General features: G+C 39.0%; 3 protein-coding genes and 1 long non-coding RNA gene across 5 annotated transcripts; 2 read left to right on the forward strand and 2 right to left on the reverse strand.

Annotated features, from left to right (window-relative positions):
- The first annotated feature begins 13070 nt into the window (after positions 1–13070).
- On the forward strand, positions 13071–14401 carry LOC135589102 (uncharacterized). Its single transcript, XM_065081403.1, has one exon. It carries the CDS (start codon positions 13106–13108, stop codon positions 14156–14158), a length of 1053 nt encoding a protein of 350 aa, XP_064937475.1. The 5' UTR covers positions 13071–13105; the 3' UTR covers positions 14159–14401.
- Positions 14402–17022: 2621 nt separating this feature from the next.
- Positions 17023–18917, reverse strand: LOC135587829 (acyl transferase 9-like). The gene is made up of 2 exons (XM_065079630.1): positions 18327–18917; positions 17023–17877 (listed from the first exon to the last, which is right to left on the reverse strand). The coding sequence occupies exons 1-2, from the start codon at positions 18732–18734 to the stop codon at positions 17023–17025; spliced, it is 1263 nt and encodes a 420-aa protein (XP_064935702.1). The 5' UTR covers positions 18735–18917.
- On the forward strand, positions 17442–17980 carry LOC135587830 (uncharacterized). Its single transcript, XR_010475979.1, has 2 exons — positions 17442–17581; positions 17659–17980. It is a non-coding gene; the product is annotated as an uncharacterized LOC135587830 (long non-coding RNA).
- A 1315-nt stretch (positions 18918–20232) lies between the features above and the next one.
- On the reverse strand, positions 20233–25987 carry LOC135587831 (kinesin-like protein KIN-13B). Of its 2 annotated transcripts, none has more exons than XM_065079632.1 (12): positions 25699–25987; positions 25415–25609; positions 24901–25083; positions 24601–24708; positions 23664–23741; positions 23498–23579; positions 22289–22448; positions 21914–22216; positions 21598–21816; positions 21048–21513; positions 20907–20972; positions 20233–20836 (listed from the first exon to the last, which is right to left on the reverse strand). In XM_065079632.1, the coding sequence occupies exons 1-12, from the start codon at positions 25855–25857 to the stop codon at positions 20657–20659; spliced, it is 2199 nt and encodes a 732-aa protein (XP_064935704.1). In that variant the 5' UTR covers positions 25858–25987; the 3' UTR covers positions 20233–20656. The 2 variants fall into 2 exon arrangements, with proteins under 2 accessions (XP_064935704.1, XP_064935703.1); XM_065079631.1 differs by having other exon boundaries at positions 24901–25086.
- Between the last annotated feature and the right edge of the window lie 1409 nt (positions 25988–27396).

Here is a 27396-nt window from a genome sequence, read left to right on the forward strand (position 1 = left end):
TAAACACAACACACGCAGTTCAAAATCAATCATTCGCACGAACAACCTGGCTCTGATACCACTGTTGGGAATCATTGGGGGGGGCGACATCATATGCGCAGCGGAAGAACAAGAAAACAAAATCCCCGATTCCCAAAAAAATGTTCGTCGTCGTGCGAAGATTGGTGCGCAAAAATCCGCAAAACACAAAACTGCGTATAGAGATTGTGTTACCAAGGGAGATCGTATATCCCTGTTTCCTTGCAGATCTTTAGGAGAGGGTGAAGGAGGTCAAGCGTCCTCCTCTCTAGCGGTGATCCACACAGCAGGGTTGCGACGACGCTCCTCAAAAATCCAGTCCTACTCTGAGGTGGAGAGGGAGAGGAGAATAAGAAAGGCAAGCAAAGACTCTAGCCTATGAGGCTGTGAATCCCTCCTATTTATAGAGATCCCGTGTCAAACCCTAATGGGTCCTTCCCTAGTGGGTATTGGATCTGCATCCAATAAGACAAGAGGTCCGTCGAATATCTCATATCCGAACCTCTACTCATCGCAATGCCTACCATATGTGTGTGACCCTCTAGGCCCAATATCGAGCTGGCCGTGAGTCATACCTGTCAGAACTCCTTCTAACTCAGTGAATTATTATCTCTGTAATAATTCACTCGACTCATCGACTACGGACGTACTAGGCCACTACGCCGTAGTCCCCAGACGATAGAGGGGAATCCAATCCATTGGACATGTCTGTCCTCAGTTACCATGTACCTATAGTCCCTCATCCATCTAATATCCCAGAGACCGTATATCGAGCATGGTGCTGTCAGACCCATACGGTTTCTACTCGAGTCTCGCTCTAATCGGATTCTCCCGGAGAACTCTTTCTCTCTCAACCCGAATGACCCTAGCCAGGGATTTGTCTGAGCAAGAACACATAGGATATTCCTCTCATGACGCCGAGAGTGGATGATCCTCTATTGACACTCAATAGCCCTCGTAAGGTCGACTACCACTCCCAATGACCAGCTGTACTAGATCTGGGGACAGCCAAACCTATAAGTCTGGTATCAAAGAGTGGAGCACTCATACAGGACATCCTTGGTGTCTCAAGTCTAAGGACCAGATACACCACTAGGACTACGGAATCGCTGTCTGACAATAAGGCATCATCAACCATCCAGCATTCCGTAAGCGGATCAATCAGTGAACTCATTCTCCAATGAGCACCTGTACTGTATCCCTAGTGTCCCTACACGAGCAGCTATGAGACCAGCTGCATCCATCATATGGACGGGTATACAGCACACCAGTCTATCCGGTTATCACGATGTCCCTCTCGAGTAACCTATGACCGGGATTATTTAGGATATGTGTTTAAAGGTGAATCGATCTCATTATCGTGATCTCATCACGATCCGATTCCCATTGCACAAATCCAAGGACATCACAATATATATATATGCATTTATGCAATAGTTATAAATTGATATACGCCAAAATATAATAAGCAAAAAGATTATGTATCAAGTCACACGTGCCATCACTCACGTGATTGGCTTGCTGGGCACATATGACTAGCAGATTCATATCATTGATTTTTGACATATGGAATAACTAGCAAATGCATCTCTCACTTATCATGTGAAAAATATCTTTCAAGAAATGGATTTGATGATTCCTTCTTATATCTTTAGAGAAATAGTTTTACATGCAAGGATTTGATTCACACATATATCTTGATCCTTATAAAAATGAAGCATGCTTTAATATCTTATCAATTTTAACTTCATTCGAGTAAGCTCACAAGTGACTTTCCTCCTTCATGCAAAAAAGATAATAACAAATAAAGAGGAAGAAGTAATGAAAGCTATCTCCATGTCATGTTTTCCTTAAGATGTTTGTATTATTGATATCCTATAACTCATTGTTGAAAAATAACATAAACCTAGTTATGACATGAATCATTACCGCACTTATGTTTAAAATTTGCTTATATCGTTCTCTTTTTTGTTGATGACAAAGGGGGAGAAATATATGAATTGATACTATGAGTGCCATATTTGAATGAGAAATAGATGAAATACTATGATTGCTAAACACTTGAAATGTTTGAACCATATCAAGAACTTGCATCGTAATTTTACTTGCTGATATCTTGCCATGTGATGAAATGCTATGATTTGTTGCTAAAATGATGCATATAATACTTATGCTTTTTATTATGATGTATGTGATGTATTGCATATGATGTGAATCATGATTAAAATTGCCTTAATTTGAATTCAAGATTTATCTCAATTATGGAATTTTGAAATAAAAATGATTACTCACCTTTGTCATGATTTAGAAATTGACATAAAGGGTTTTCCCTTCTTTTTGACAATGACAAAGGGGGAGATAGCTAGCTTGCACAATTCAAGAAGAAAGCAAAAATTATATTTCTCAAAAGAGAAGAAATTGCTATCTTGAACATCACCGAGAATTGCTAGCTTAAAATCAAGAAAATGCAAAAATGTGCTATCGTGCCTATCTCAAGAAAAGCAAATATGTCAACTTGTATATCCTTGAATTTGCTAGCTTATATATCGTAAAACTTACATATTTCAAAAAGCAAGAGTTACTTTCTTGAACATCTCTAAATTGCTAGCTTGCATGTTCTAAAATGTTGTAACATTGCTAGCTTGCATGATGTAGAACTTGCTATCTTGAACATTACCAAAAGTGCTATCTTGTATGCTGTAAAACTTGCATATCTAAAACTTGATAGCTTGAATGTTCTAAGCATGATGTAACTTTTGCTAAATTTTCTAGCTTCAAAACTGCATGATGATAAAACTTGATATTAAGTTTTTCATACAATAAGTTCAATTAATACTACAAACACATTAGAGTTGGAACTTCTCCTTTTTGTTGATGACAAAGGGGTAGAAGTATGATGTTATGCATAAGTTTATGCATAAGTTAATGATGACGTGTTACAAGTATTCATGATGAACATTGCAATGACTTGAATTCAGTTTGAATTCAAGGTTCTATCAATATAGCATATTGATAGGGGGAGTTTGTTTAAACTTCGGAAGTTAAGTTTAACTCTATCATTAAGTGGTTGTCATCATTAAAAAGGGGAAGATTGTTGAATCTCATATTTTGATGATAAAACCACTTGATATGTGTTTATGTTTTAATCTGCGTTTTGAGTGACGTAGGATGTTTCGATCAGGATGAGACAATTAAAGCAGAAAAAATCATGTTGTGCCGGAGGAACATGTCAGAAGATTGGACGTTGGGCCGGTGGATCGGTCGACGTATCGACAGAAGGCTTCGGGCCGTGGACTCGAGCATCAGGCCAAGAAGAGCGGGTATTGTGCCAAGGATATCAGAGTTACCGATTGGGCAATAGGCCGCATGAGAGGACGATGCACCGAAGAATCGAACAAAGCGTCGAGGGACCAATGACATACATGACAACTTGGTTAATTACTTAGGATTAATTATCTCAATCAAAGTTTTGTTTTACATGTGCAGGATTAACTATGATGGAAGTAAGACATGCAGTAGGAGTTGCGCTAGAGTCAAGACTATGATCACGTTGGGAGTTCGAGAGTTCGACGGAAGTCCGGATGGTCGTCGGAGGTTCTGCGGGAACAAATCTGAGAAGTCCAGGAGCTTACCAAAGAAGCTCATCGGAACTCTCCAAGTGGATCATCGTAAGTCCAGGAGTTTGCTGGAAGTCCGTTGGAGCATCGTCGAAGGTTCGTTGGATGTTCGCCGGAAGAAGCGATTGACGCACCGGAGCAAGTTGCAGTAAATGTCTTAAGAAACATCATAATTAGCATGTAGATTAAACTAGGAATGGGAGGTGATCCTATTAACTTAATCTAGGGGCACTTGGGCCCTTGATAGACCCAAATTGGGCCGAATGGATCAGCCCATTCGGATCTAGATTTCTTGGCCGGCGGTGGCACCGCCTAGGAGCTCAGTCTCCCAGGAAATTTGGGCGATGCAACCACCTCAGTCAGGCAGTGGCACCGCCTGGGCTCAGTCTCTGAGCAAGACTGGGCAGTGCAACCGCTCCAGTCAGGCGATGGCACCGCCAGAGCTCGGTCTTCGAGCTTTATCAAGCGGTTGTACCACCCAGTCAGGAGGTAGTACCGCCAGGACCCCAAAAATATGGGAAAAGATATTTTTTAGCTCCAAATTTAAACCAGTTTGGGGCCTATATATACCCCATCCTTTCCTGTGTGAAAGGGCATCGAAAATCCAATCTTACTCTGTGATTTTTAGAGCTCAAAAGTGTTGTAAAGGCTAGAAGTTCTCCTCCCTCTTTTCTTCCAAGTTTTGATCTTTCAAGAGAGGAGAGAAAATTCTGTAAGGGTTGTCTCCTAAGCCTGTCAAAAGAAGTGAAACTATAAAAGGATGGTTGGCCTTCGCCTATTGAAGGAAGGCCTCTAGTAGACGTCGGTGACCTCGTTAGAGGAGGAAGCCGAAAGTGAATGTAGGTCACGTTTGACCGAACCACTCTAAAATCTGGTTTACATTTCCTTTGTGTTATTTATCTTAATTGCAAACCGCCTTCCTTACTTTACTTCAAATACGTTTCCGTAAGCTTTCAAAGTTATTATCTGCACGAAATAACTTTTACGTCGGAATCAGATTTCAACATACGAACACAGTTTTAATCGTCGAAAGTTTTCCGCTACACTATTTCACACCACCCCCCCCCTCCCCCCTCTTAGTGCTCTTGATCCTAACATTTGGCTATAGTCATTCGGATTGAGAGAGAAAAAGTTCCTTAGGAGAATCCGATTAAAGTAAGACTCGAGTAGAAATCATATGGGTTTAACAGTACCATGCATGATATACGATCTTTGAAATATTATATAATCGAGAGACTATAGATATACAATAACTGAGGATAGATAAGTCCAATGGATTAGATTCTCCTATATTATCTAGGAATTACGGCATAGTGGTCTGGTACATCTACAATCGATGAGTCAAGTGAATTATCATGGAGATAATAATTCATTGAGCCATAAGGAGTTATGATAATTATGACTTTTGGCCAAATTGATATTGGGCCTAGAGGGTCACACATATATTGTAAGTGTTGCGATGAGTAGAGGTTCAGATATGAGATATCCGTTGGAGCACCTATCTTATTGGATATCTAATAAGCCCCTGAATTATTAGATCATATGTATGAGATCTAATAAGAGCCAATGAGAGATTATTGGGTAAAAATCTACTAATCTAAGAGCTTGGATAGTTGGATGGAGATCTAATACTCAATATAATAAGATCCATTGGAATTAAGTTTATAGGGGGCTTTTATAAATTAGAGGGAACCAAAGGGCTATAAACTAGGCATTTTTGGTTGCCACCTCCTATTCTCCTTTCCCCTTCTCCTCATCAGCCAGTAGCCTCTATTTAGGGCGTGTGGAGATTTAGGCAGCGATTCGAGAAATATCTTTATAGTCTCTATCATATAGATACTACTAGAGAGGAGGACAGTTGACATCCTTCATCCTCTCCTATAGATCTATAGGATTTTAGGGATATACGATCTCCTTAGGTAAAACACAATCTTCTTATATGCGTAATTTTTTGATTTTATGATTTTCATACACCAATTTTTGCACAATAATGAAATATTTTTGTAGAAATTTGAGAATTTTCTTTTTGTTTTTCCGTTGCGCAAATGATATCGCCCGTAGATTTCCCTACATGACTCATCTCAAATACTTAATGAAATAACATAAGTTTGCTATATTTGCTCTGCTAGTGACACATCTTAGTATAGAGAGGAGTAGAGGAGTGCTCCTTTTGTAAAGAGACTCGAACGATGGTGGTCGAGTGAATTTGTAGAGGTAGAGAGAAGATCAAGTGGAATCCTAGGTTAGGATGAGAAGCAATTGCAAATAAAAACGGTTACTAACAATAATCAATTTATAAGCATGGTATTTGACTCCTCATGTCAGACTCCTTAGATCTTTAATATTATTTATGCCAATATTTCATATTTGGTTTATAGAGATCTTGTGAACTTATTTATTACCTGTGATTTTTCTAAAGTTCCTTAGATTGTTTACAGGGATATAAATATAATTTCTCACTCAAAGGATAAGTTTGGAGGAAATTCCTCGCTCAAAGGATAAGTTTGGAGGAAAACCATTCGCCCTCTCTCAATCTTATTGACTTTAGCAATTTTATTTCCAATACTAATATGTTAGATATTAGTTTTCATGGTAACAAATATACTTATGTAATAATAGATTTTGCATATTTAGAATCTTTGCTATTGGTTTAATGTGTTTAAGCGTACTAAAATTGTTCATATTAATTGAGTTGTTTTCGATCACTATTCAATTTTGACTAAAGTTAGGACTTAGGGGTTTGAAGAGAAATAAAATAGGATTTTTAGGTTTGAAGGTCACTAGCCAAAACCTTTAGCATCTTTTTACTAGAGGTTCTTATGAACAAACTTATAGTAACCTCAATGTCATTAAGTTGTCCATTGAAAAGTAGAGAAAATATAAAAATAGTCTTGAGAATAGGCTTAGGGACACCTATAAGCAAATTGACTTGCCTGAATCTAAGGCCATTTGCATGGGCCTTTTTGAGGTGAGGGCAAAATTTTGTTACGCCTTCATAATAAGGCCTTAGCTCTTAATCCCTAATTATATCATAAATGATAGTCCAAAGCCAAGATTCAATGGGTTAGAGAAAATATCATAAAAATATAATTTTTTTCACAAATGTATCAACTTTAGAAAAACCCATAACTCATCAATCATATCATTTAGGATAATTACACCAAGGTGAAAAGTGGTTTGGAGATCACTGATCATTTTGTTAGTTGGTACAAAAATTTATGAGGGTTGATGGGATTTTGAAGTAGTTGAGTTAGAGGGATTGTTCATCCCTTCCCCAAATTAGTAATGGGAGAATACTACTCATATCAACAGTTTTTCTCTTGTTGAAATTTATGAAGCTCTCAATCCAATGGGTTTATGAAAGAGTCTAGGCTTAGATGGTTTCAATGTTGAATTTTTTTTTAGAGTCTTTAGGAATATTACTAAATATAATATTCTTGAAGCTTTCAAAAAGTTTCACATATTTCTCATTTAGTTGGGGCAAAATATTTTTGGTTTTTATTCCTAAGAAACCCAATAGCTCTAAAATTGGTGATTATCGTTCTATTACTTTTTGTAATGTGATATGTAAACTTTTGGCTAAAGTTATTGCTAATAGGATTAGAGATCATCTCGAGGGACTGGTTGATCAAGAATAATAATATGCATTTGTCCTAAAACACAACATCCATAATATTATTCTTATTGGTATTGCTATTGAGTTAACTTATACAATGATAAGATCTAAAGGCAAATACTTATTGATTCTCATTAAACTAGATGTTGAAAAGGTGTATGAAATTTCTGAAAGCCATAAAAAGAATGAAATTTTTTTCTCTCTTTGTTAAGTACATCTTGACATGTATATTTTCACATTTTATGTCATGTCTTATTAATGACAAGATCTTTATATTGGACAAGGGGATCCTGTAACACCTTGATTAATTTTATATTGGAAGTGGACAAGACCAAAATTAGCTTATAAGGATTTGATGAGTATATTATTATAAATTTTAACTTAAATATTTTAACTAGTGGTATAGGTCAAATAAAATTGATGGATTAGTTAACATATCAGGATCATTATGGTATGGAGTCGACTAGTGATTTGGTGGTGTTGGGCCGAGGATTAAGATTGACATATAAGAGTTTGATAAATGTACTATCTTAAACTTTAGTTTAAACATTTTAACTAGTGGTTTGGGTCAAACGAAGTTGATGGGCCAATTACTTTATGAGGCCGCCCAGGTCATGGCATATCCACTCTCCCCTTATCTTTTCATTATTATCCAAGTCCTTAACATCATTCTTCATTATAATAATTCTAAGGGGTAGATTAGCCCTCTTAATATTAATGGTAAAAGGGTTTCTTATGTAATGCATGTGAATAATATCTTAGTTTCTTTTAGAGTGAATATCAAATCTTGTAGGAACATCTTCGCTACTCTTAATCAATTTACATCACATTCTATTTCCTAATCATTGTGGGTCAAACACAAAGCATCAAATTAGTACGTATTTGAGAATTAAGGAGGGAAAGTAACATGTGGATGGTTATATCTTGGTAGACTTAAATGGATATCTAAATTAAGCTAAAAAACTTATTCTAATCAATTAGATTCTTAATGTACTTCTAGTGATGGGATATAAAGTAAAATTAAACTTTTGTATATGAATAAATACTAGCGAAATTAAATGGAATCACAATCAAATAAAATACCAAAATTTGTGAAAAACCCCTCCAATGTGAAGGGTAAAAATCACGGGGTAAACTAGAGATAATATACTATGAAAATAATAAATATACAAATCTCAATAACCCTAGCAATAATCACAAGAGAATAACTGAGATATAAGGATCACGTTACACAATATTTAAATTCTCACCAAGTAATCACAACAACAAGAATTTATTGTAGATCTGATCTAACTTGAGATGAAAACACTAGATGATTGAAAACAGTCTCACTGTGTTGTCCTTGTCTTCTTCCTTTTCTTTCTCTTGTTTTACTATCTTGTTCTCCTCCTTTCTGAATCAAGTTGCTGCAGCAATTTTGTTGCTGCAGTTTTTCTATCTCTTTTCGTAGCCATCACACATCCCCCTAAATTATATAATCCTACTATGGGCTGAATCTAGTGGGCTGTCGGCCCAATATACTATGCATGCTTAATATAAATATTAGTGATAAGATAATTACTAAAGCTAAAAAAACAATCGAGATTTCTTTTAGAAAGATTCTACCTTCGAGAGGAAGGCCAATTTGGATATGTTACCGTTAAGATTATTAGACAGAGGTTTAGAAAACTTATTGAGAATGAGAAAAACACTAGCTTTCGGATAGACTCTTACATTTCTAACATACCTCTTAATAGATGACCCATCTTTGTAAATGTGGCTGATAGAATGAGGCTTAACTGGGTAGCTGATTTGATGATGGAAAATGAATGGAGGCTCCACCTCCTTGAAGCTGTGTTCCACCCTATCCTTAGGGATAAAGTCTTGAACATTCATATTCCATGTGATCCAGACAAGGACAGGTGGATATGGACTCACACATCCAATGGCCAAGCTTCATTTATTAGTGCGTATCGTTTTGTTAAAAAGGATAAGCACGAGGAGGGAACTTGGTCTGGAATCTATTATGGAATCATCAGCTTACTTTGCTAGATTTAGTATGTTCATACGTTAAAAGTGCATATTTCTCGATCTGGAAGCTATTATGGAATCGTTTGCCGACATCGGCTTACTTTGCTAGATATAATAGATCCCAGGTTGATGTGTGTCCGGTATGCAAACTATTTGAAGACTCCTTGCATCACTTCCTCTTCAATTGTAGAGTGGTCGTGGGATTGCTGAAAACTGGTGGAACAGAATCTCAGTATAAAGTTTACATCATTCGACCTGTGGAACCAAGGTGCTTGGCCGGAGGAAGGAGAGCACCTCCCCAAGCAGGAGGCTTGGCAACTCTTAAAAGTCTCATAGGCCTATTTCATAGATCACTTGATCAGTCCTACTACTACCATACGGTACAGAGTACTGGCTTCATTATACAAAGGACTATTGCCAACGTAGGAAACCATTATGGAACCTGCACCGAGAGTGTTGGAAGGGGTGATGAAATCGTTTATACTCACTCCCATCTTCCTTCCTCTACAGGTTTTGGTTATTTATTAGGTGTGGCAAAAGAAGCCAAGCAAGCTGAGTGTAAAGTAAATTCTAGCAGCTCTACAAAGAGCAAACTCCGAAGGATAGCAGCAGCTTCTCATGCAATCTAATGCGTTGGAGATTATCAACTATATCAAAGGGATCAATCACCCTCCTTGGCCACTGGAATCTCTAGTCAAGGACACTTTAAAGGTTGCAAATGATTTTTGGCATGTGAAGTTTTATTGTATAAGGAGAAATATGAATATGGTAGTACACAATTTGACTTTATTATTATTTTTTTAACCCAAGAGGATTCTCTATCCTGAGGTTCAAAATTTTGTATTAATTTATGTTCAGACTTCTGTTTAGTCATTACTTACTAAGTTAATGGAGTAGTTTCCTTCAAAAAAAAATGATGGTAATTTTACTTCCTCCTGCATGTGGTTTTCCTGTACAGCTGCTACAATCTTATGCATCAACTAATGAATATTAATATTAATTACCACCAACTATCACCAGGTTATGAAATCAAAATATAGTCCAGTTGCAACTTCTCCCTTGAAAGGAATGAGCATTTGCAACCAACACCATGCTTGTCATCTTGCCAATAAGCTGCACTATGGCATCTCATTTTCACTACTTCCACTGGGAACTGTGCTGCCAATTTTACTTGGTGGCCAAACTTTTAACTAAACAAAACATAATGTCTACACAAACAGGCAGATAGATTGGTATTGCCAAAATAAAGTAGAAGCAAATAAGGAAGGAATCTGTCAAAAGTGAAGCAAGCAGGGCATCTATCTACATTGTCCACCAGGTGAAGAAAGCTTTTTATCCTTGAGCTCTCTTGTACAAGTTCTGGACCTGAGAGACCACAACAAAAAAAGAATGCTTTCTAGTTTCTGTTGGATACCAGAGTAAATTTCAGTGTACTACAAAGATTTTCTCTCAGAAAAAGCAGCATGAACTAATGAAATCCTTACAATTTTACTCATCTCATAAGATGATAACTCTAAGAGCAAAATCTTCTTCTCTCATTGTACCATCTACTACTTCCATTTTCTACTCTTTCATCCTCAGTGATTGAACACTAACCTGCCTTGAGTTTGTGAAAAATGCAGTGATGGCTTAAAAAAATCCAATTGCAAAGTCTCCAACATAGCACATTCCAGTGGGATGGATTTGAATAAAGCCTAGAGTTTGCCATGACTTCCCTTTTTATAACTTTCAGACAATAGGAATCAGTGGAGACACAACAGAGCAGGTCAACGCTGGGTTGCATCACTGCCTTAGGCTTCACATGTGAAAGAATGAAGCAATATTTTATATGCTGCCATGTATGAGGACATCACCACCACAAACTCCGTTTCAAACTCACAAACCTCCTTTTAGAAGTTCAAACTTTTAAACATAATAAATCCTTAGTTATTATTCATAGCTTGCTATAGTATATGTATATCAAGCTTTGCTTCTAAAAATACTATTTATTTGATCCTTAGCATCCATCTTTTATTGTAGACATTCAAGACTTCAAATCTTGGTTGATATGTTTGCTACATGGCTATGTATGAATCCAAGCAAATAGTGGAGGGCCTGTCATCATGCACTTGGATCCCCCCCCTTGTGTGTCCTTAACTGGTATGGATACACCCCTTGCCATGGAGGTGAGCTTTTGGAACCTACGGGCTATGAGGGATCTACCCCATCCCTATGGTCTTTATGGGAGTCAGATACAAAGTACCACATAAGCCAAATCAAATGAAGGAAAAGTTGTTGTCAACCTTCCTCTCTCCGCTCCTTCGCTATTGCATCTTCTACCTTCTGATGGTGTTGAACTTGTATGGGCTTCCATGTCCTCGACACCGCATTGTCTTCCAAGGGTTCGGACCATGGGAGTGGACGGAGGCAAACTGACAAGTGTGGTGGGAAATGAGCCCTCGAGGACAGGGGAAGTGACAAAGCTTAACCCCTCTTTTGTCCACACACTCTTCCCTCCATGCATCGATTTCAAAAACTTGGTAGGAAGAACACATGCCACCAATCCCCTCCTTCCTCCACAACCTCTAACTTGGAAAGCATACATTGTTGTGTTCTTGGGGTAGTGTAATCCCGAGAGGGAGTACAATGGTTGGGCTTAGGAGTTTGGGTTAGTTACCAACTATTTTGTTTGTTCATGGCTTGTTAATGTTCAAACCACTGTTTGGGTCGGGGAAAGCTCTAAAAGTGGCAGTGTAGGTTCCTGGGAGTCAATAAAGTGGTCAATTCATTGTTGTACTTCCAATTATATGGATATCTATGCTGTAATAGTTTGCACCAATGGGTTTGTCCTTTTGTTTTCTGAACAACACCAAGTCTACTGTCGTGTAAGCATTGTTGGATCTGAAACTTGCTTTGAAATTGGTTGATGATTATATCCACAAGATCATAGATGGTAATATGCTCATTTGTGGCAATCTATACAAGAATAGATGTTTGAAAATGATCATTCATATGTAAAGGAATATGCTGGTGTTATGTGTAGAGTTCAAATTGCTCCTTCTTGCAAGATCAGAACACTGCATTCCATTGCTTGCAGGGTGACAGAACCATCTGTGGCATAGACATTAATGACAACGGCATGCCTAGGAAATCTAGCGCTGGTGAGCTTTGCTGTTCCTGGCTTTCTTTTAGGTATCAAAGACAGAGAAAGGATTGGGAGAATATAAATGAATGCATGACCTATCCAACTCGTAAATGCAATGAGCAGCAGCACCATTGTGGAGAAAGTGGAAGGTGGTTGGACATGGCTAAGCATGTCATTGACAAGTACCCTAATGGAGGAATGTAGTGCTGGTGTCAACAGCAAATTGGGAATCTGGGGTGCTTCCTCTGTCATGGTTGAAAAGGGAAGTAGTGAATACAGCTCAACACCAAATCCTTTGTTGTCCAGTAAACATGCAATCCTTCTGCTAACTATCACTCGACCATGCAATGAAGGAAGGAAGACGGCTGCTCTGTTGCCGTAAGCAGAGTGATGAAAGGAGGAGGGTACGTGTCTGCAGCTGAGAGAGTGCATGCACGAATCCAATCGGGTCGCCTCTCGCATGACGTGAAGAACCTGTCTGAGGCTCTTGGGCGAGACTCAGGTTCTGATTGACCAGGCGAAGAGAGGCCAATTTGAGACCCAGAGGTCAACGGCACGTAATTATTAGTCAATTATGTAAGATCTCCATATCTATCGTGGATTCCCCATCGCATCTAATCCACTGCATGAACCCTTATAAAGGCAGTAGGCCTCCTTCTCCCCTCTTTAATGCCATCTCCTTTCAATTTGAAGCGCTCGAGAGGAGGGGTAGAGCGCGATATGGAGAGCAGCAGAAGTAGCAAGCTGAAACAGCGACTCGCTCGCATGTTCCGGTCGCCCTCTCTCCTCCGTTCCCCTTGCAAGCCTTCCGCCTCCGCCGCGACCAACCTCAGCTCCGCCGCCTCGACTCGAGCCCTCTTCGACGATGCGGTCCATGAGCCGGTCTTCGTGCCTCGGCGTCGAGGCGGCAGCCTCGATGATCACCTCGGTCGGTCGTTCTCTTCCGCTGTGCCAACGGTTGCAGTAGCTCGGCGGCGGTCGGTGGACTACAGTGGCTGCCGGCCGACGTGTGCGGTCGAGTGTAGCCAGCCTGCTCCTTTGGTGGCGAAGAACGAGAAGTGGAGGGATTTGAAGGCGAGGAAGAAGGAGAGGAGAGTGAGGGAGACGGGTGGGTACTATGAGACCGGCGAGTGGGAGGGGAGGACGTGCCCTCCTGCATCCCCCTCTTCCCCCTCGAAGAGTTCTTACTACTACTATTGCTTCAATGGAGACGTGAAAGAAGAAAAGGAGGGGATCAAAAGGAAGAAGAAGAAGAAGAAGAGGGTTCCGTCCAATAGCTACCGATTCAGCAGCTCTTCATCGATGGAAAGCGATGTTCAGGAGGATGGATTCTTCAGCAGTGAAGAAAGGGAAGGAAAAGAAGAGGAGACAGAGACGTTCTTCTCATCAAGGAGCTTCTCCTCCGACTCCTCCGAGTTCTACCAGAGGCCCACGTCCAAGGAGAAGAACAAGAACAAGAACAAGAGAAACCCTGAGCGTCCTCAGAGAAGACGAGCGAGGAAGTACGAGGCCTGGGGAGTGTGCAAGGGGTTTCAACCCTTAGTCTCCATCACGAGGAGGGAGAAGAAAGGCTTCGCGGTAGTGAAGCGATCCAGCGATCCTTACAACGACTTCCGCAGCTCGATGCTGGAGATGATCACCGAGAGACAAATCTTCGGTGCCGAAGATTTGGAGTGCCTGCTTCAATCCTATCTGTCCTTGAACTCCCCCCACCTGCATCCACTAATCCTGCAGGCCTTCTCTGACATCTGGGTAGTGCTTTTCGGCCACTAATCAGCCATGGCTCGAGTTCATGAATTAGTCTGTGATGTAATTTAAGCTCTACTTTTGTTTCTGCTTCAGTGTTGCAGACTTGGTAATACTGATCGTTTTCTTTGCTCTTAATGTTCTTCTACCAAGCTGGTAATGTTCATCTTTTACCTTTCTGACAGCCACAAAAGGAAGAATGGAAAATGGTAGGGATGCTGACAAGTACATGTACCCAATGTTTGTTCCGTTGAAATCTTTTCTGTAGGGTTTGTCTGCAGTCTAAAGCAAGCTAGATTCTGATTTCTCTCTGAGCCTCAGTGACAAGACAACCTATTTCCTCCTCCCCTAACATGCCTCATCTTCCCACAGTGCCTATAAACTGCACACCTAACACAGAACAACAGTAAGTCAATGTCTCCAGTCGAACAATCTTCACTGATGAAACAATATCCAAAGGGTGTTTGACATGTGTCTGGTTGTCTGCCATGCTTTTTTACTTCATCATTTAGAAATCATGCTTATATATATATATATATATATATATTGCTGGAAGAGTTTGTATTGTGGAAGCTGGAAACACTTCACAAGTAGAACAGTCGATGAGACTCGAATTTGAATCAGTCCCAATCCGAAGAAGAGAAATCAAAACCCTAGCGGGATGAGGAATGTGCATGTAGAACAAAAGGACAGTAAGGACAAGTCTTTGTCCCTTTGAATACATTAAATTCCTTTTGGTCAAACTGGGAATAGCCAATCCAAATATTTTCATGGTGAGATGGGAAGATAGATAAAAAGGCAGCCAAGAGAAAGCTGCAGTTCTCTTGTTCTGCTCACAGAATGGAACCAAATGGGTTAAAACGGTGGCTCGGCATCCCAAAGTTGTCAGCCATTCCTGCAAAGGAGAGGAACGTTTCATAGGATATGTAGACACATAAATGCAGCCATCAATGCTGTGGAGATACACAGAGGGGAATGAGAAGGGGGCCAAATGGAAACAGGGCATTTAATGACAGCAGCGGCAGCAGCAGCAGCTTTATGAGAGCCGTCCACAATTGGGGAGCCTAGAAGAAAGAGAATTCCTCTCTTGAATGCAGTGGGTGTGTCGTGCATCCACTGGGGATTTGGATTTTGGGTGGAGGAAGGAGGAGGACAATACATCCCCATGTATCATTAACTCATTTCATTGGTTCTTGAGCTGCTTTAAACACTGTACCTCTCTTTCCCATGCTTCTTCTCTCTCTTGTTCTTACAGTGCCATTATTCTTCTCAAGAAACACACATCATTCAATTATACAACCAAAATTTCTTATAGGGGGTATCCCAATATTGACATGTTTTACTTGGTTCTTTATGAGTGCCTTCGGACACTGTTCTTAACATTTACATAATCCTTCAACAATCTCTGGATATTTTTACAAGTAACATGTAATGAATGTGCGCCTAATTTACGTTCTTGATGTCTCCTTTATTTTCACATAATTATATATACATAATATAATTATTTTTAATGATAATATATGATTTATTTATAAAAATTAAGACTTCAAAATCTCATTCGATAAAGTTGAAAAATGTAAACTAAGCAGCTAATTTATATTTTATCACATATCTTTTATAGAAAAACCTTTTATATTAGAAGAAAAACCAACTTTGAAATTTTTTTATCTTCTTTATAGGGTGACGACATATAATGAAAAGAAAAAGTCAGTTTGTGTCTTACACCATGAACGAATCATAAAAAAATATATATCTTACAAATTACTAATTTGATTTTACAATTTAAATATCTAACTTAAGGCTCGAAATCTTAAATTCTAATATCATAATTTGAAATTTACAAAGGTAATTTATGAATTTTATATTGTATATATGCGTAATAATTCATCTGATGGTAATATACTGGACCCACTTATCAACCTCATTCAACATATTATGCATCTAAAATTTAAAACATTAATTCGATATTATACCGAACCACTTATCAAAGACATATTAGAAGCTATTAACTAGCTAAAGTAAAAATACTTTGTAAAATCATCATAGAGTCAATGGGATCAAATCCCATCTTCACCACTTGTCATTTATAAAAAACAAATATATTATTATTATTATTATTATTATTATTATTATTATTATTATCAAAATATGGAACACATGATGTGGAAGGTTTGGGGTTCTGCTGGCTTCACAAGGTAACATAGAACCCAAATAGAAAACATCCTCGATGTTGGACGTCTTGGGCCGGACCTAAGTTTTATTGCGAGGCCCAATGACCTAAGCTGGCTCAGTCAAACCACATCGTCGGATCCCATTCGTAGAACCATATTATTATTATTATTAATGTTTGGAAGAGTCTAATGTTTGTATTATTAATTAGTAGTTTAATGGTTGCAATTCATTATATGGTTCGCTTTCAAACAATCATTCATAAGCTTTTGGTGTCGTCTTTTACAATCATATCTTTTAGAAAACAATCATTTATTTAATCATTAATTATAACCATTTATTCAATAGGACTCATATATTTCAAAATAACGTTTTGAATTCTTTGGTGACTTAAGCAATGAGATCTTATGGGGTATACATCTAATATTTTTTATCTTAATGATATTTTTGATTGACAAGCTTTCGTCTTTATAAAAATAATATTGGATCAAAATCTTGAATAAAAAAATAAATATGATTTCTTCAGTTTTTTTTTTTACTTTTTTTTTCTTCTTGTATATGAAATATCTTTAAATTAATCAATTTTATTTAAATAAAAAGATGCTGCAATATTTAGTATATGATTCACTCCCAACTATATCCCAATGATACATAACTTTTTTGACTTCATATCACTTGATAACCATATATTGGCCATTAATCAACAACTGTGGATAAGACATCTAATGCTTCTGACCACAGCTCTCTGCGAACCGCTTGAGTTCGTTGACGAAGCTTTCTTGGTGCTCCTCCGTCACCACCTCTCCCCTAAACCGCAGGCCTTGCTCCGGCGAAGGCCGCTTCAGAAGGATGCCGCCGGCGAAGAAGAGATGGTCGTTGAGAGGAGCAACGCAGTGCGGCGTCCCCCACCCGTAGTTCACCTCGAAGAACCCCACCGATCGCCAGTCCGACAGATTCAGCACGTCGTAGCCGATGGGAACATTGTAGGGGTCTTCCTCGACGTTCCCCATCGCCCAGTCCGAGAACTTGGCCGCCAAACTTGCTTTGGCGTCCCTGATCAAGCTCACGATCTCGGTGAGGAGCGCGTGCTTGATCTTATCGCTACTCGATGTCACATTCAAACAGTAGACGCAGTTGCCGTAGTAGCCTCGCTGTGGCGGCAGCAGCTGGCGCAGGAGCGGACGAACGTTTGCGGAAAAGACGAGGTGGACGTCGGCGTGGGGATGCAGATTGATCGCTCGGGTCCGGCACTGCCACAGAACCGCGGCGACCGCTTCGAAGGTCGTGCACCTGTAAGCCGTCTCTCTCATGAACGCCTCTTTGATGTTGTTGATGGTGAGCTGCGGGAAGTCGAACAGGGACGGCACGCAGTCGAACGTGATCGTGGGAGGTTGCCGCGGGAGCCTCGGTGGAGCGGGGATGGCGTCTCTGAACCAGATCGGCTCGACGGTGGGGCAAGGAAGCCCGCCGGCGATCTCTCCCACCGCCTTCAGGAACTGGCCCGCGCCGACGCCGTCGAACACCATGTGGCTGAACTTGACTCCCACTGCAAATCCACCGCACTCGAACTGCGTTACCTGCGCTCTCACAAACCACAAGCCAAATAAATCTTTTATTTATTTATTTATTTATTTATTTATTATTATTATTATTAAAATAAATGGTGATTGTATGGATGCATACATCGGATTTCAAGATAGTTAACATCCGATTACATTTTTAATCCTTAAGTGGGTCTGATACATTACTATTAGGATAATATTTTAGATGTGAATTTAAGTGGGTCTGACAATATTTCTACTATAGTATTATTTTAAGTAAAAGTAATTATCAAATGAGATTCTTTATGGAATCCATAAACCTAATGGTTAAATCATAGACCATATATAATATGGAACATCCTTAGCAATATAAATATATTTTTATTTCTCTATCAAAATTTTTAGCTTACCAACAACATGAATATTTTTTTCTTTTGATAATATATACTGATTTTTTTGAATAATAATTAATGTTCATCACAGACCTGCATCATCAATATCATCTCCTCCGGGTTGATGCAGGGTGGAGGACTAGGAAGCAGCTCCTCTTTAGGGATCACGAGAGGGAACTCGAGGTTCTTGAGATCAATGAGACTGCAGTGAGCCATCGCCTCCACGAACCACACGCCGTCGCCGGTGCAGGCGACCTCGAGCTCTCCTTCGCCCGACGTCACCAGCCGGCCTGCGATGGGGTAGTAAGGCACCAGAGCCCGGGACAAGGCTCCTCTGATGAGGCGTGCAGCCTCCGCGCCATGGCCGTACGCCGACATCATCTCCAGGGAAAACCGCAACCCCAGTGCGTGATCCACGGAAGAGAGGGTGAGAGTGGCGGAGGGGGTGTGCTCGCAGGGGGCGACGAGTCCCGCGGCCAACATGGTGACGGCGAATCCCATGGTGGCGAGAGTAGTCTCTTGATGCTGATGCTAATACTGTTCTTTGCCTGTGGCCTCGTCCTCCATTTATAGTGGCGTTGGGAGATCCATGCATGGCATTGGTTCTCGTCGGTTAGCTCACACGTTAAATCCAACGACGATTGTTTTCGCTTGTTTGCTTTCTAACGGTAAACGTGTCGCAAACTTTTCGGTAGTATTTGGTGGTTTCCAGTTACTGGGTAAAACCCTTAACATTTTTCTAGAAAACAATGAAGTCAAAGTACGTGGGTGGGTGGTGGTCTAAATCTGCTTGCCACCAGCCGCAGATTTCCAGTTACTGGGTTCTCTCTCTCTCTCTCTCTCTCTCTCTCGACGTATGGTGGTTGCATAATCTAAGTTTTCGGGTTCATGACAACCCCATCGAAATAGTTATAATAATACGTAAATTTGACATTCTCTATTTTGGCTAGTGCTTAATAAATATCTTTATCATATTCTTATTTTTCTTTTTTTAATTGGATAGTATCATATGCTTAGTTTCAGTCTTAAATGTTAAGAATAATTTGAGTTGTAGGTTAGAATATGTGAAATATATATTGGATTCTCTCAGAGCAGCATCTAAGGTCTTCATCTATTGATAATAGGGTTTTCGTTTTTCTTAAAGCAAAGGGTATTAGAAGATTATACTTTTGAGAGATGAAGATTGATGGAGGATTAAAAATGATGTCATATTTTTAAGAATGGAAAGAATAAAGTCAGAACTTAATGGCTTAAGTTTGTAGGCTGCGTTGACTTGGTTACATTAATAGCTCGATGACTTATGGGATGAAATAGGAAGCCGGTGGATGGAACGCGTAATGCCTTGACATTTGGTTACTTTAATAGCTTGATAACGAAACGCCTTGACATTTGAAACAATGCCTTGGGGGGGGAATCTGGTTTTTGATGCGTTCTTCTTTGTGCATACACAGAATGGCGAATGCATGTTTGCATAAACGGGATGAACAAATTGCTCGGACTGCCACCTTTACGTGCAAGAAAGGATTGTGTGTGTGTGTGAGAGAGAGAGAGAGAGAGACGAAAGACAAAGGAATCACAAAAGATGACTCCAGTTGTAGAATGATGAGAGCAAGTGGGAAGCCATGGAAGATTACTTGGAAGTAGAATAGTTGCAATAGTCAATATAGCAGAAAGAAGACTTAAGCTCTTAATTTTTATGTCTCATTAATCCTCGATCTAACCATATAGATCATGTATATCACATCCGACTTTTATAAAACTCCAATTCTATTATCTAAATTTAGATTTTAATTTGATATTTCCAATAAGAAAGTGATCCTGAAAAGGAAAAAATTGAGGCACCAGAAGCCAAACAATCTGAATAGAGTAGACTATCAAGTCAAACTAATTATGATTAGAATGAGATGGACCAAATCCAGTATATATTATCCAACTCTTTTAACTTAAGGATAATTGTTATTGGATACAATCTCATTAATAAAACACAAATGTAGTGAAGTGTTGTCCCAAACTACAGAATGTTCATTCTTCTTTTTACTTTAGACGATTAAGCAACAGAGTAGTTTAACATTGCGTTTCCGAGTAGTATCCAATCGATATAACTTCTTGCTCCCATGGGTATATATATATATATATCTCATAACAATAGCCATTGGGAGAAGAAAAACAAAGGAAAAAATAGCAAACAAACCAAAATCCTTTCAAAAGAGCTGACACCAACAACATTAACTAGCCAAAGATACTGATTTGCCCAAAATGCACTGAGGGGTAAAGATCCTTCAGTAATCATACCCGCGGTAGGATATTATTGGCTTCTGCTCTTTAATTCAGAAGCCAGCAGCAACGAAATCTTGCATCAGTCTCAGACCAGCCACTGTTTCAATGATGAAGCTAGTAGCAGCTTCAATTTATGGTCTCTCAAATCAAGGGCGGAGGGAAGAAACAAGAACGTGCTTCTCAGTCAAATGATGCTGGAAATGAGCCAATCGAGTCTGCAAATTTACGATTCCTGCAGCCTTCTGGGAGAGTACGGCATTCAATCTAGATACGTATTCATCTAGCTGATTACCAGGTTGGTCTGCTTCATCCAAAAGTCTCATTTCCTGATTTAAAAGAATATTAGCTTCGTACATTTCAAGTTTGACTAGTAAGTCTAACTCAATGGAACATTACCTCTCTAACAATGTTTAATGTCTCCTCCACTTGTCTCCGATGGGCCATCACCAAATCCTCCTCTTCCTGTAATTGTGTCATTTAGTATTTAGTAAGGTGGCAAGAACAGAGGCTTGTTCATAGTGATAAAAATGGTCTCACCTTCAAAAGCTCATTTAGGTCATCGTCAGAATCGAAACAATTGGCATCTTCATTATGACTCTCTCTTCGTTTTGCAAGAGAGTCAACTCTCCTTGTCTTCCCGTCCGCAGCTACAGATGAATATGCCTCTGCCTTTCCTTTTCTCCAAGATGGTTTGTCTGGCTCGTATACCTCCTCGGAGTAATCAAACACCTCTGCAGTTGAGGAACTTCTACTATTTGCCCGAAAATGCTTAGCATGTGAAGAAATTACTTGGTCCTCTTCTCTCCCGCTGGAAACACTGTTGTAAGACAAAAAGACTTCCTTTTCAACTTGTTTGGACCATCCAGGTTTTTGGTCCTCGCCAGTATCACCACTGTTAACCTCAAATCTGGAGAAAGATATGGGAGCAGAAACTGATTCTTTTACATTTAGTGTTGCAGATGAGAGGTCCTTCTTGCTGTTCCCTTTAGAAAGACTCTTCACCCTTCACATAAGATTAGACCAGTTAGCAATAGATAGAAGCAAAAGAAAGGACTGTAACATATAAAACATAATACTAATCCATCACCTGTCGGCATATCTGAGAGTGTTCAAAGTGTGTTCACATGAGCCAGAATTTGGAGAAACGCATGAGATCATTACAGTGCGTGAATCACCAACAAATGAATCCCTTAGAACTTCAGTCAATTTACTCCCTCTGAAAGGAATATGAACCTGGTCATTGTCAAGGGCTCGAATGCACTCTTTCAAGGCAAGCAAACTTTTGTTGATCTCAGCACCTTCTATTCTGCGACCAAACATACACTTGAATTTACTAAGCTGCTAAAAAATGATTGCATGCAATATACATCTACCTTCTGTCATTATAGGCAAAAAATGATCACCTTGTTTGCTTGTCATTATCTGTAGTATCTGCACCACGCTCACTTCCGGCAAGGTCTATGAATGAGAGCTTGCCAACTATTCGAGCAGGCTTAGATTCACTGCCATCTACTGTCTTTTTGATAGCAAGTTGGAGTATCGCATGAGAACGTGATGATTCCTCATTTGCGCCAGTTGTGCCAGTACTCCTTGTTGCATTTCCTTTTTCAATGAGATCCTTTATGGTGTCAAGACTTGACACTCTATATTCTTGCAGACCAACAATGCAAACTTTCTGCTTTCCATCCTCTCTCATACAAAGCTTCCTACAAGAAAATTGATAGTCTGAATAGCGAAAAACAGATTATACATGCTGAGGTAAAAAAATGAGATCAGACCTCCGATCATTTAGCAAATCAAAAAGCTTTCCTCCATATATCTCAAAGAAGCTGACATACAAATGAAACCCTTGATTTCTGTATGTATGATGCATATGCCTCAGAATGTCTTGTGATGCTTTAAGTGGTAGCGGTTGCATGGTGTATGTCTTTCCACTACCTGAAAAGATTATAGAAGATAACCACTTGCAGGATGCAGTATAGAATCAAACACAAATTTATAAGCACAATGAAGTACAGAATCCCATACAAATCTAGAAGCATAGGTTTGACCATTAAAGTATGAAAGTGCTGGGTCACAAAAACAGCAGGCCAGAACACAAATAAAAGTGGACCAGAAGCACAACTTACAAATTTTCAAGCATATTTTAGATTTCCAGACAAGAGAAATAAAATATATTGAAGGATTTAGTCTGCAAGAATCTAGAGATTCCTGACCACACTAAAATTTTCAAACATGCACAACTTGCTTGAATATACGAACAACTACTTTTTACCAAAAACAATTATGTAAAACACTAACCCATCATGTGTTAAGAAAATAATTTGAAGAAGGTACCATCTCTTTAATGATTATCTTTGTCTTTGTTCCTTTTTAGTTGTACTTTAAAAAGGGAGACTTTCTAAATCAGGGTCATTTCGTTTTTAATTAAGCTAGAGTTGCTAACACTTCTGCAGAGTATTTGTAAACACTACTGGTTGACAAGCACAGAAATTATGTACCTTTCAAGGGAATAGTCTGTCAAGACTCTAACTAATATAAGATATAGGATTGATAGAAAACAGCAACTTCCTATTTCCCCGTGAAGAGAGCTTTGAACAATGTTGATTATAAAAAAAAAAGTGTGTATGAATATTTAATAGTAGACAATTTAAAGCATAAATTCTGTTTACACTCTCAATAGAGTAGCAATGACAAAAAGGTTAAAAGAATATCATTTCAACTGCAGCTGCATGAACATGCTACATATCAAGTTTTCCCTAACACTGGTACCCTTGATGAAATTTGAATACAAGAAATTTTAATGGCTATTTTGCATCATATTTTTAACGACTTAAACACAAAACAAAATACAGTGATTTTAGAACCATATAGTGTCACTGATGTTCTTACGGTATAACCATCATAAATCTCCAAGCTATTTATTATCACTAAGAGAATATATTAAATGTATCGTTATAAAAATCCCAACCAAAAAGTTTACTTGCCTGTTTGTCCATAAGCAAAACAAGTTGCCTTTGTACGTTGAAAGATGGCAGGGATAACGGGTTCAACAGTTTCATGATATACCTGGAAAACAAATAGACAGACAGTTTGGTAAAGAGAACTTAAGATTGCAGATGTGTCTATCTTCTATTTTCATCTGGTACTCACTTCTTCATTTGAGACATTTTCATCCAAAACAGCATCAAACACAAATTCATGCTTCTCAAGATACTCAGTGAGGTCAACCTACATGTCCAAGAATAAATTAAAAGCAGGAAAGCATAGTTTGTAAACAGATCAGATAATTTCAATGATTGTTCAAGAGTATTAACAAAAAATAAATGTATATGCGACCACAAAAGATGTGGAAGATAAGACATTTATCAATAAGTGCTTGTCTTGACGATTACTGCTTAAGAATAGTGTTGGATTATGGAACAAAACAGGATGTTTTCTGCCATATGCTTATAAATATAACTGTCACTTGTTGTTTAGTGAGACAATATTTTCTAGAGGTATCATACATTTCAGTGAAAGGAGATGAAAATGAAGTTATGCTTCAGTTTTTTAGTGAGACAATATATTCTAGGCATCATAGCAAGCCCTTTATGGTCCTAGTGTTATGCTTCACGACTTAGGAGTCTCAAATTCAAAACTGAAGTAATGGCTAAAAGGTCTTGATTTGAGCTATCCTTATAGGGCCAAGTCGTAATGTAAACTCATTACAAAAATAAGAAATCATGATGCAAATTAATGTGTTATAATATCTGGAAAGAAATTTAAGTAATCCATGTCTGAGATGATTTCAAGTTACTCTAGAGTGAGTGTCACCTCAGTCCACAGAAATTGGGTTCCCTAGAGGAGCTGAATTGGTGACCAACTTTGGCTAAATCTTGTCAAAAATTTCCCTCAGATTCCACTTGAGATATAATAGTTAATTACAAGTGAAATAAATTATAAAACAGTTTTGTTATGCAATGGAATCAAATAGAACAATTTTCTATCAGAAACAAAATTTTTTTTGCATAGCTTGGTATAGGGGTAAAGCAGTAAAGTGAGGTGCTGTGGTTGAATAAGAAAGTAACATGAATGAGAAGAATATTACCTTGAGTTTTGTCTCATGAACAGTTAGAGAGTTGGTACTTGGCACTATTGTGATGATATCATCCTCCTTCTTTGCTATTTCCTTTTTGTTAAGAGGTCTCTTTCTGACCTACATTGAGGTCATAATTCACACTACTTAAAGCAGTTAAATAAATGCCACAATATTTCACACATAAGCAATGGTAAAACAGAGAATGAACATTGCAGAATTCAGTTATGAGTTCAAATTATGAAAAGGTTTCACAAATGACTACCGTAAGCAATATAAATCTTAAGAAAGTTGCATAGTAGAATAACATACCACTACTTTGATCTTGGCAACAGCACTCGTTTTTTCCTTATCAACCGAGAAACTTTTCAAGAGAGTGTTTTCAGATGGCCCTAAATTCCGACTCATAGGCTTGTTACTGGAAAAGCTCGTCTCTAATTCATCCATGTTTCTACCATAACCAAGTGGGCCTGCACCGAATCCAGCGCCTGTCACCTGCTGACAGCATCAACGAACCAAACCATGTCATTGAATAGGAAAAGGAAAAAGATCCGCAGGGTCCCAAATGGATTGGTTCATTCGACAAAAGCCTTGTTATTTGGAGGATCTGATGGATTACCTACTCAGAACTATCATGCAATACAAAGGTCAATAATATTTTAACCGAAAAAGGAAATAGATGCTTCATTTCTAAGAAAATGACATGACCCCAAAGAAAAGAACCAAACATCCCCCGATCAAGAATATTGTAACGAAAGCATCATTGAGATCTTTCGCTGCTAAAGCAAAAGTGCCTCCGAAGAAAAGAAAAGAAGAGAGGGATTACTTCAGGGAGAAGCTCAGTGTCAAAGGAGTGGAGATCCAAGATCCCCGGGCTGAGCTCACTCGGCGACACTTCCTCCCCATTCTTCCTCTGGCTGGAGGACCGTGAAGTCAAAGGCGGCGTTAGCGGCTCCCCCGACATCGAGAATTCCCCGCTCATTCCCTTGTGCATGCTCCTCAGCATCCTCGAGTAGTCCACCTACACCACCAAGAAAATATTCGGTCTCCAGAAACAGGATCCCATCCCATCTCCTCCAGATCGCGGTAGGCCGGTGAGGATCCGATTACCTGCTGAGAATACGCTACTCCGCCCGGCTGGAGCCACTTGCTGCCACCACCGCCGTTTCCGGCGTCGGGGAAGAAGTGGTCGGACGCGTACTGCCGCTGGTGGAGCTGGTTCCCGGCCCGCTGCTGCATCTGCCTCCCCCCGACGGCGGCGCCATTCATCCTGCTTCCACTTGAGATCAGATCCACTCGTCGGTGGATCGCGACGAGATGAGCGGCGTGAGGAGAGGAGAGGAGCGAGCGAGCAAGAGAAGGGAGAAGGGGTGTCTCAATGACCACAACAAGAGCAGCAACAACAAGAAACCATACCTAAGCAAAGACCGATTATAAAAACAGATGTGGGGACTGGTCAGAAACATCCTTCTCCATTCAGAAATACACGACATTCGTACCCGCTTTATTACTGGGTAAAATCTTCCGTTCCCATCTGTCAACCCTGTGACAAGGCAGGTAGATCAAGGAGTATGGTGCAGGGTTGTTGATGTTTGTGCGGCGATTAAGTATTGGTGGTTAGGTGTTGGGATGCGATCGATTTCAAAAACTTTTGAAATGGGCAGGCCGGTTGAGGTGGTGGGCCCGATCCACATGAGAGAGGCTCTCGGTGTGTCGGGAGACAGGGCTCCGTGTAATCCGGGGAATGGCACGGTGACACGTTCGAGTACGGGCGTAGGGTTGCAGCCCGGTGTATTTGGAACCGAGTATTAAGAAGCGCGGCATGCTTCTTCCTCTACGGACAGCGCTATGGTAATGTGTATGACAAAGAGAGAAGATTGGGGTGTTGGAGTAAGCAAATGTTGATCATTTGTTTGTAACAGCTGCTAATTAACAGGAAACTAATCATTTTGGGTCAATTACACTTTTAACTATTGAGTTCGAGTCCATTTTTAATTCTAAATCAATCTTGGTTTTGATTAGCTTTATAAACTTCAATTAAGGAGAAAAGTTGCTTACAAGTAAGGTGGCATGGACGAGAACAAAATATAACTTTGTACTCGAGTTGTTACTCACATGGTAGGTACTTACTATCGCGAAAGATGATTAGGCTGATGAGGATTTATCTTATAGCCATGAAAAGTCTAATACTTAATTATCTGTAGTAAAATAAATTTTGTGACCTTAAACTTACATCTAGATTGTTGGAATGTTCTTTGTGAGAGTCGATTGAAACTAATGCATAATGGTTTTAGCTTTTAAATCACGTGTAGAAACTTAAATCTTCATTCTATATGCTAAATTATCTTATTAAAAAATAATTTATTTTATAATAAAAAAATCTAGATAAACTAAAACAGAAAATACAACCCTCATATTTTTGTATGCTCAACTTGTTACATAAAAATATTATCATTTTTAATATGCTAGGAAGATTTTTATATGACATATTAAAAATTCTATTTCATCTCTATCACGAGCATAAATATGACTGAAAAAAGAATGAGCATCTCCCTTGAGAATTAGTTAGTAATTCTCAAATATTTCAAAAAGTGATATTCTTCGTGAGATAAAATATAATAAGTACAATTAAATTTTATTTGAAAAGAGCACCAAATTATTTACTTTGAGGCCCAAATTAGTGTTCTTATAAAATGAAAAAAACCTAACTATGGCACAAAAATGCATACTCTTGAAATTTATGATTTCGGTAATCATCTCTAGTTTACCTAATTCAAGAACTTAGTTGATAATATTCTTTGTACAAGT

The sequence above is a fragment of the Musa acuminata genome, chromosome BXJ1-8, assembly GCF_036884655.1.
Source record: "Musa acuminata AAA Group cultivar baxijiao chromosome BXJ1-8, Cavendish_Baxijiao_AAA, whole genome shotgun sequence".
NCBI classification, from domain to species: Eukaryota; Viridiplantae; Streptophyta; class Magnoliopsida; order Zingiberales; family Musaceae; genus Musa; species Musa acuminata.

What these genes read in the sequence shown, in the direction of transcription:
- LOC135589102 (XM_065081403.1), top strand. Translation starts at nt 13,106, where the DNA reads ATGGAGAGCAGCAGAAGTAGCAAGCTGAAACAGCGACTCGCTCGCATG.
- LOC135587829 (XM_065079630.1), bottom strand. Translation starts at nt 18,734, where the DNA reads ATGGGATTCGCCGTCACCATGTTGGCCGCGGGACTCGTCGCCCCCTGC. An exon ending in AGATGATATTGATGATGCAG is followed by an intron (nt 17,878 to 18,326) that starts GTCTGTGATGAA and finishes GTGAGAGCGCAG; the next exon opens with GTAACGCAGTTCGAGTGCGG.
- LOC135587831 (XM_065079631.1), bottom strand. Translation starts at nt 25,857, where the DNA reads ATGAATGGCGCCGCCGTCGGGGGGAGGCAGATGCAGCAGCGGGCCGGG. An exon ending in AAAATGTCTCAAATGAAGAA is followed by an intron (nt 23,580 to 23,663) that starts GTGAGTACCAGA and finishes TTTGTTTTCCAG; the next exon opens with GTATATCATGAAACTGTTGA. An exon ending in TTTTGCTTATGGACAAACAG is followed by an intron (nt 22,449 to 23,497) that starts GCAAGTAAACTT and finishes TAATCTTTTCAG; the next exon opens with GTAGTGGAAAGACATACACC.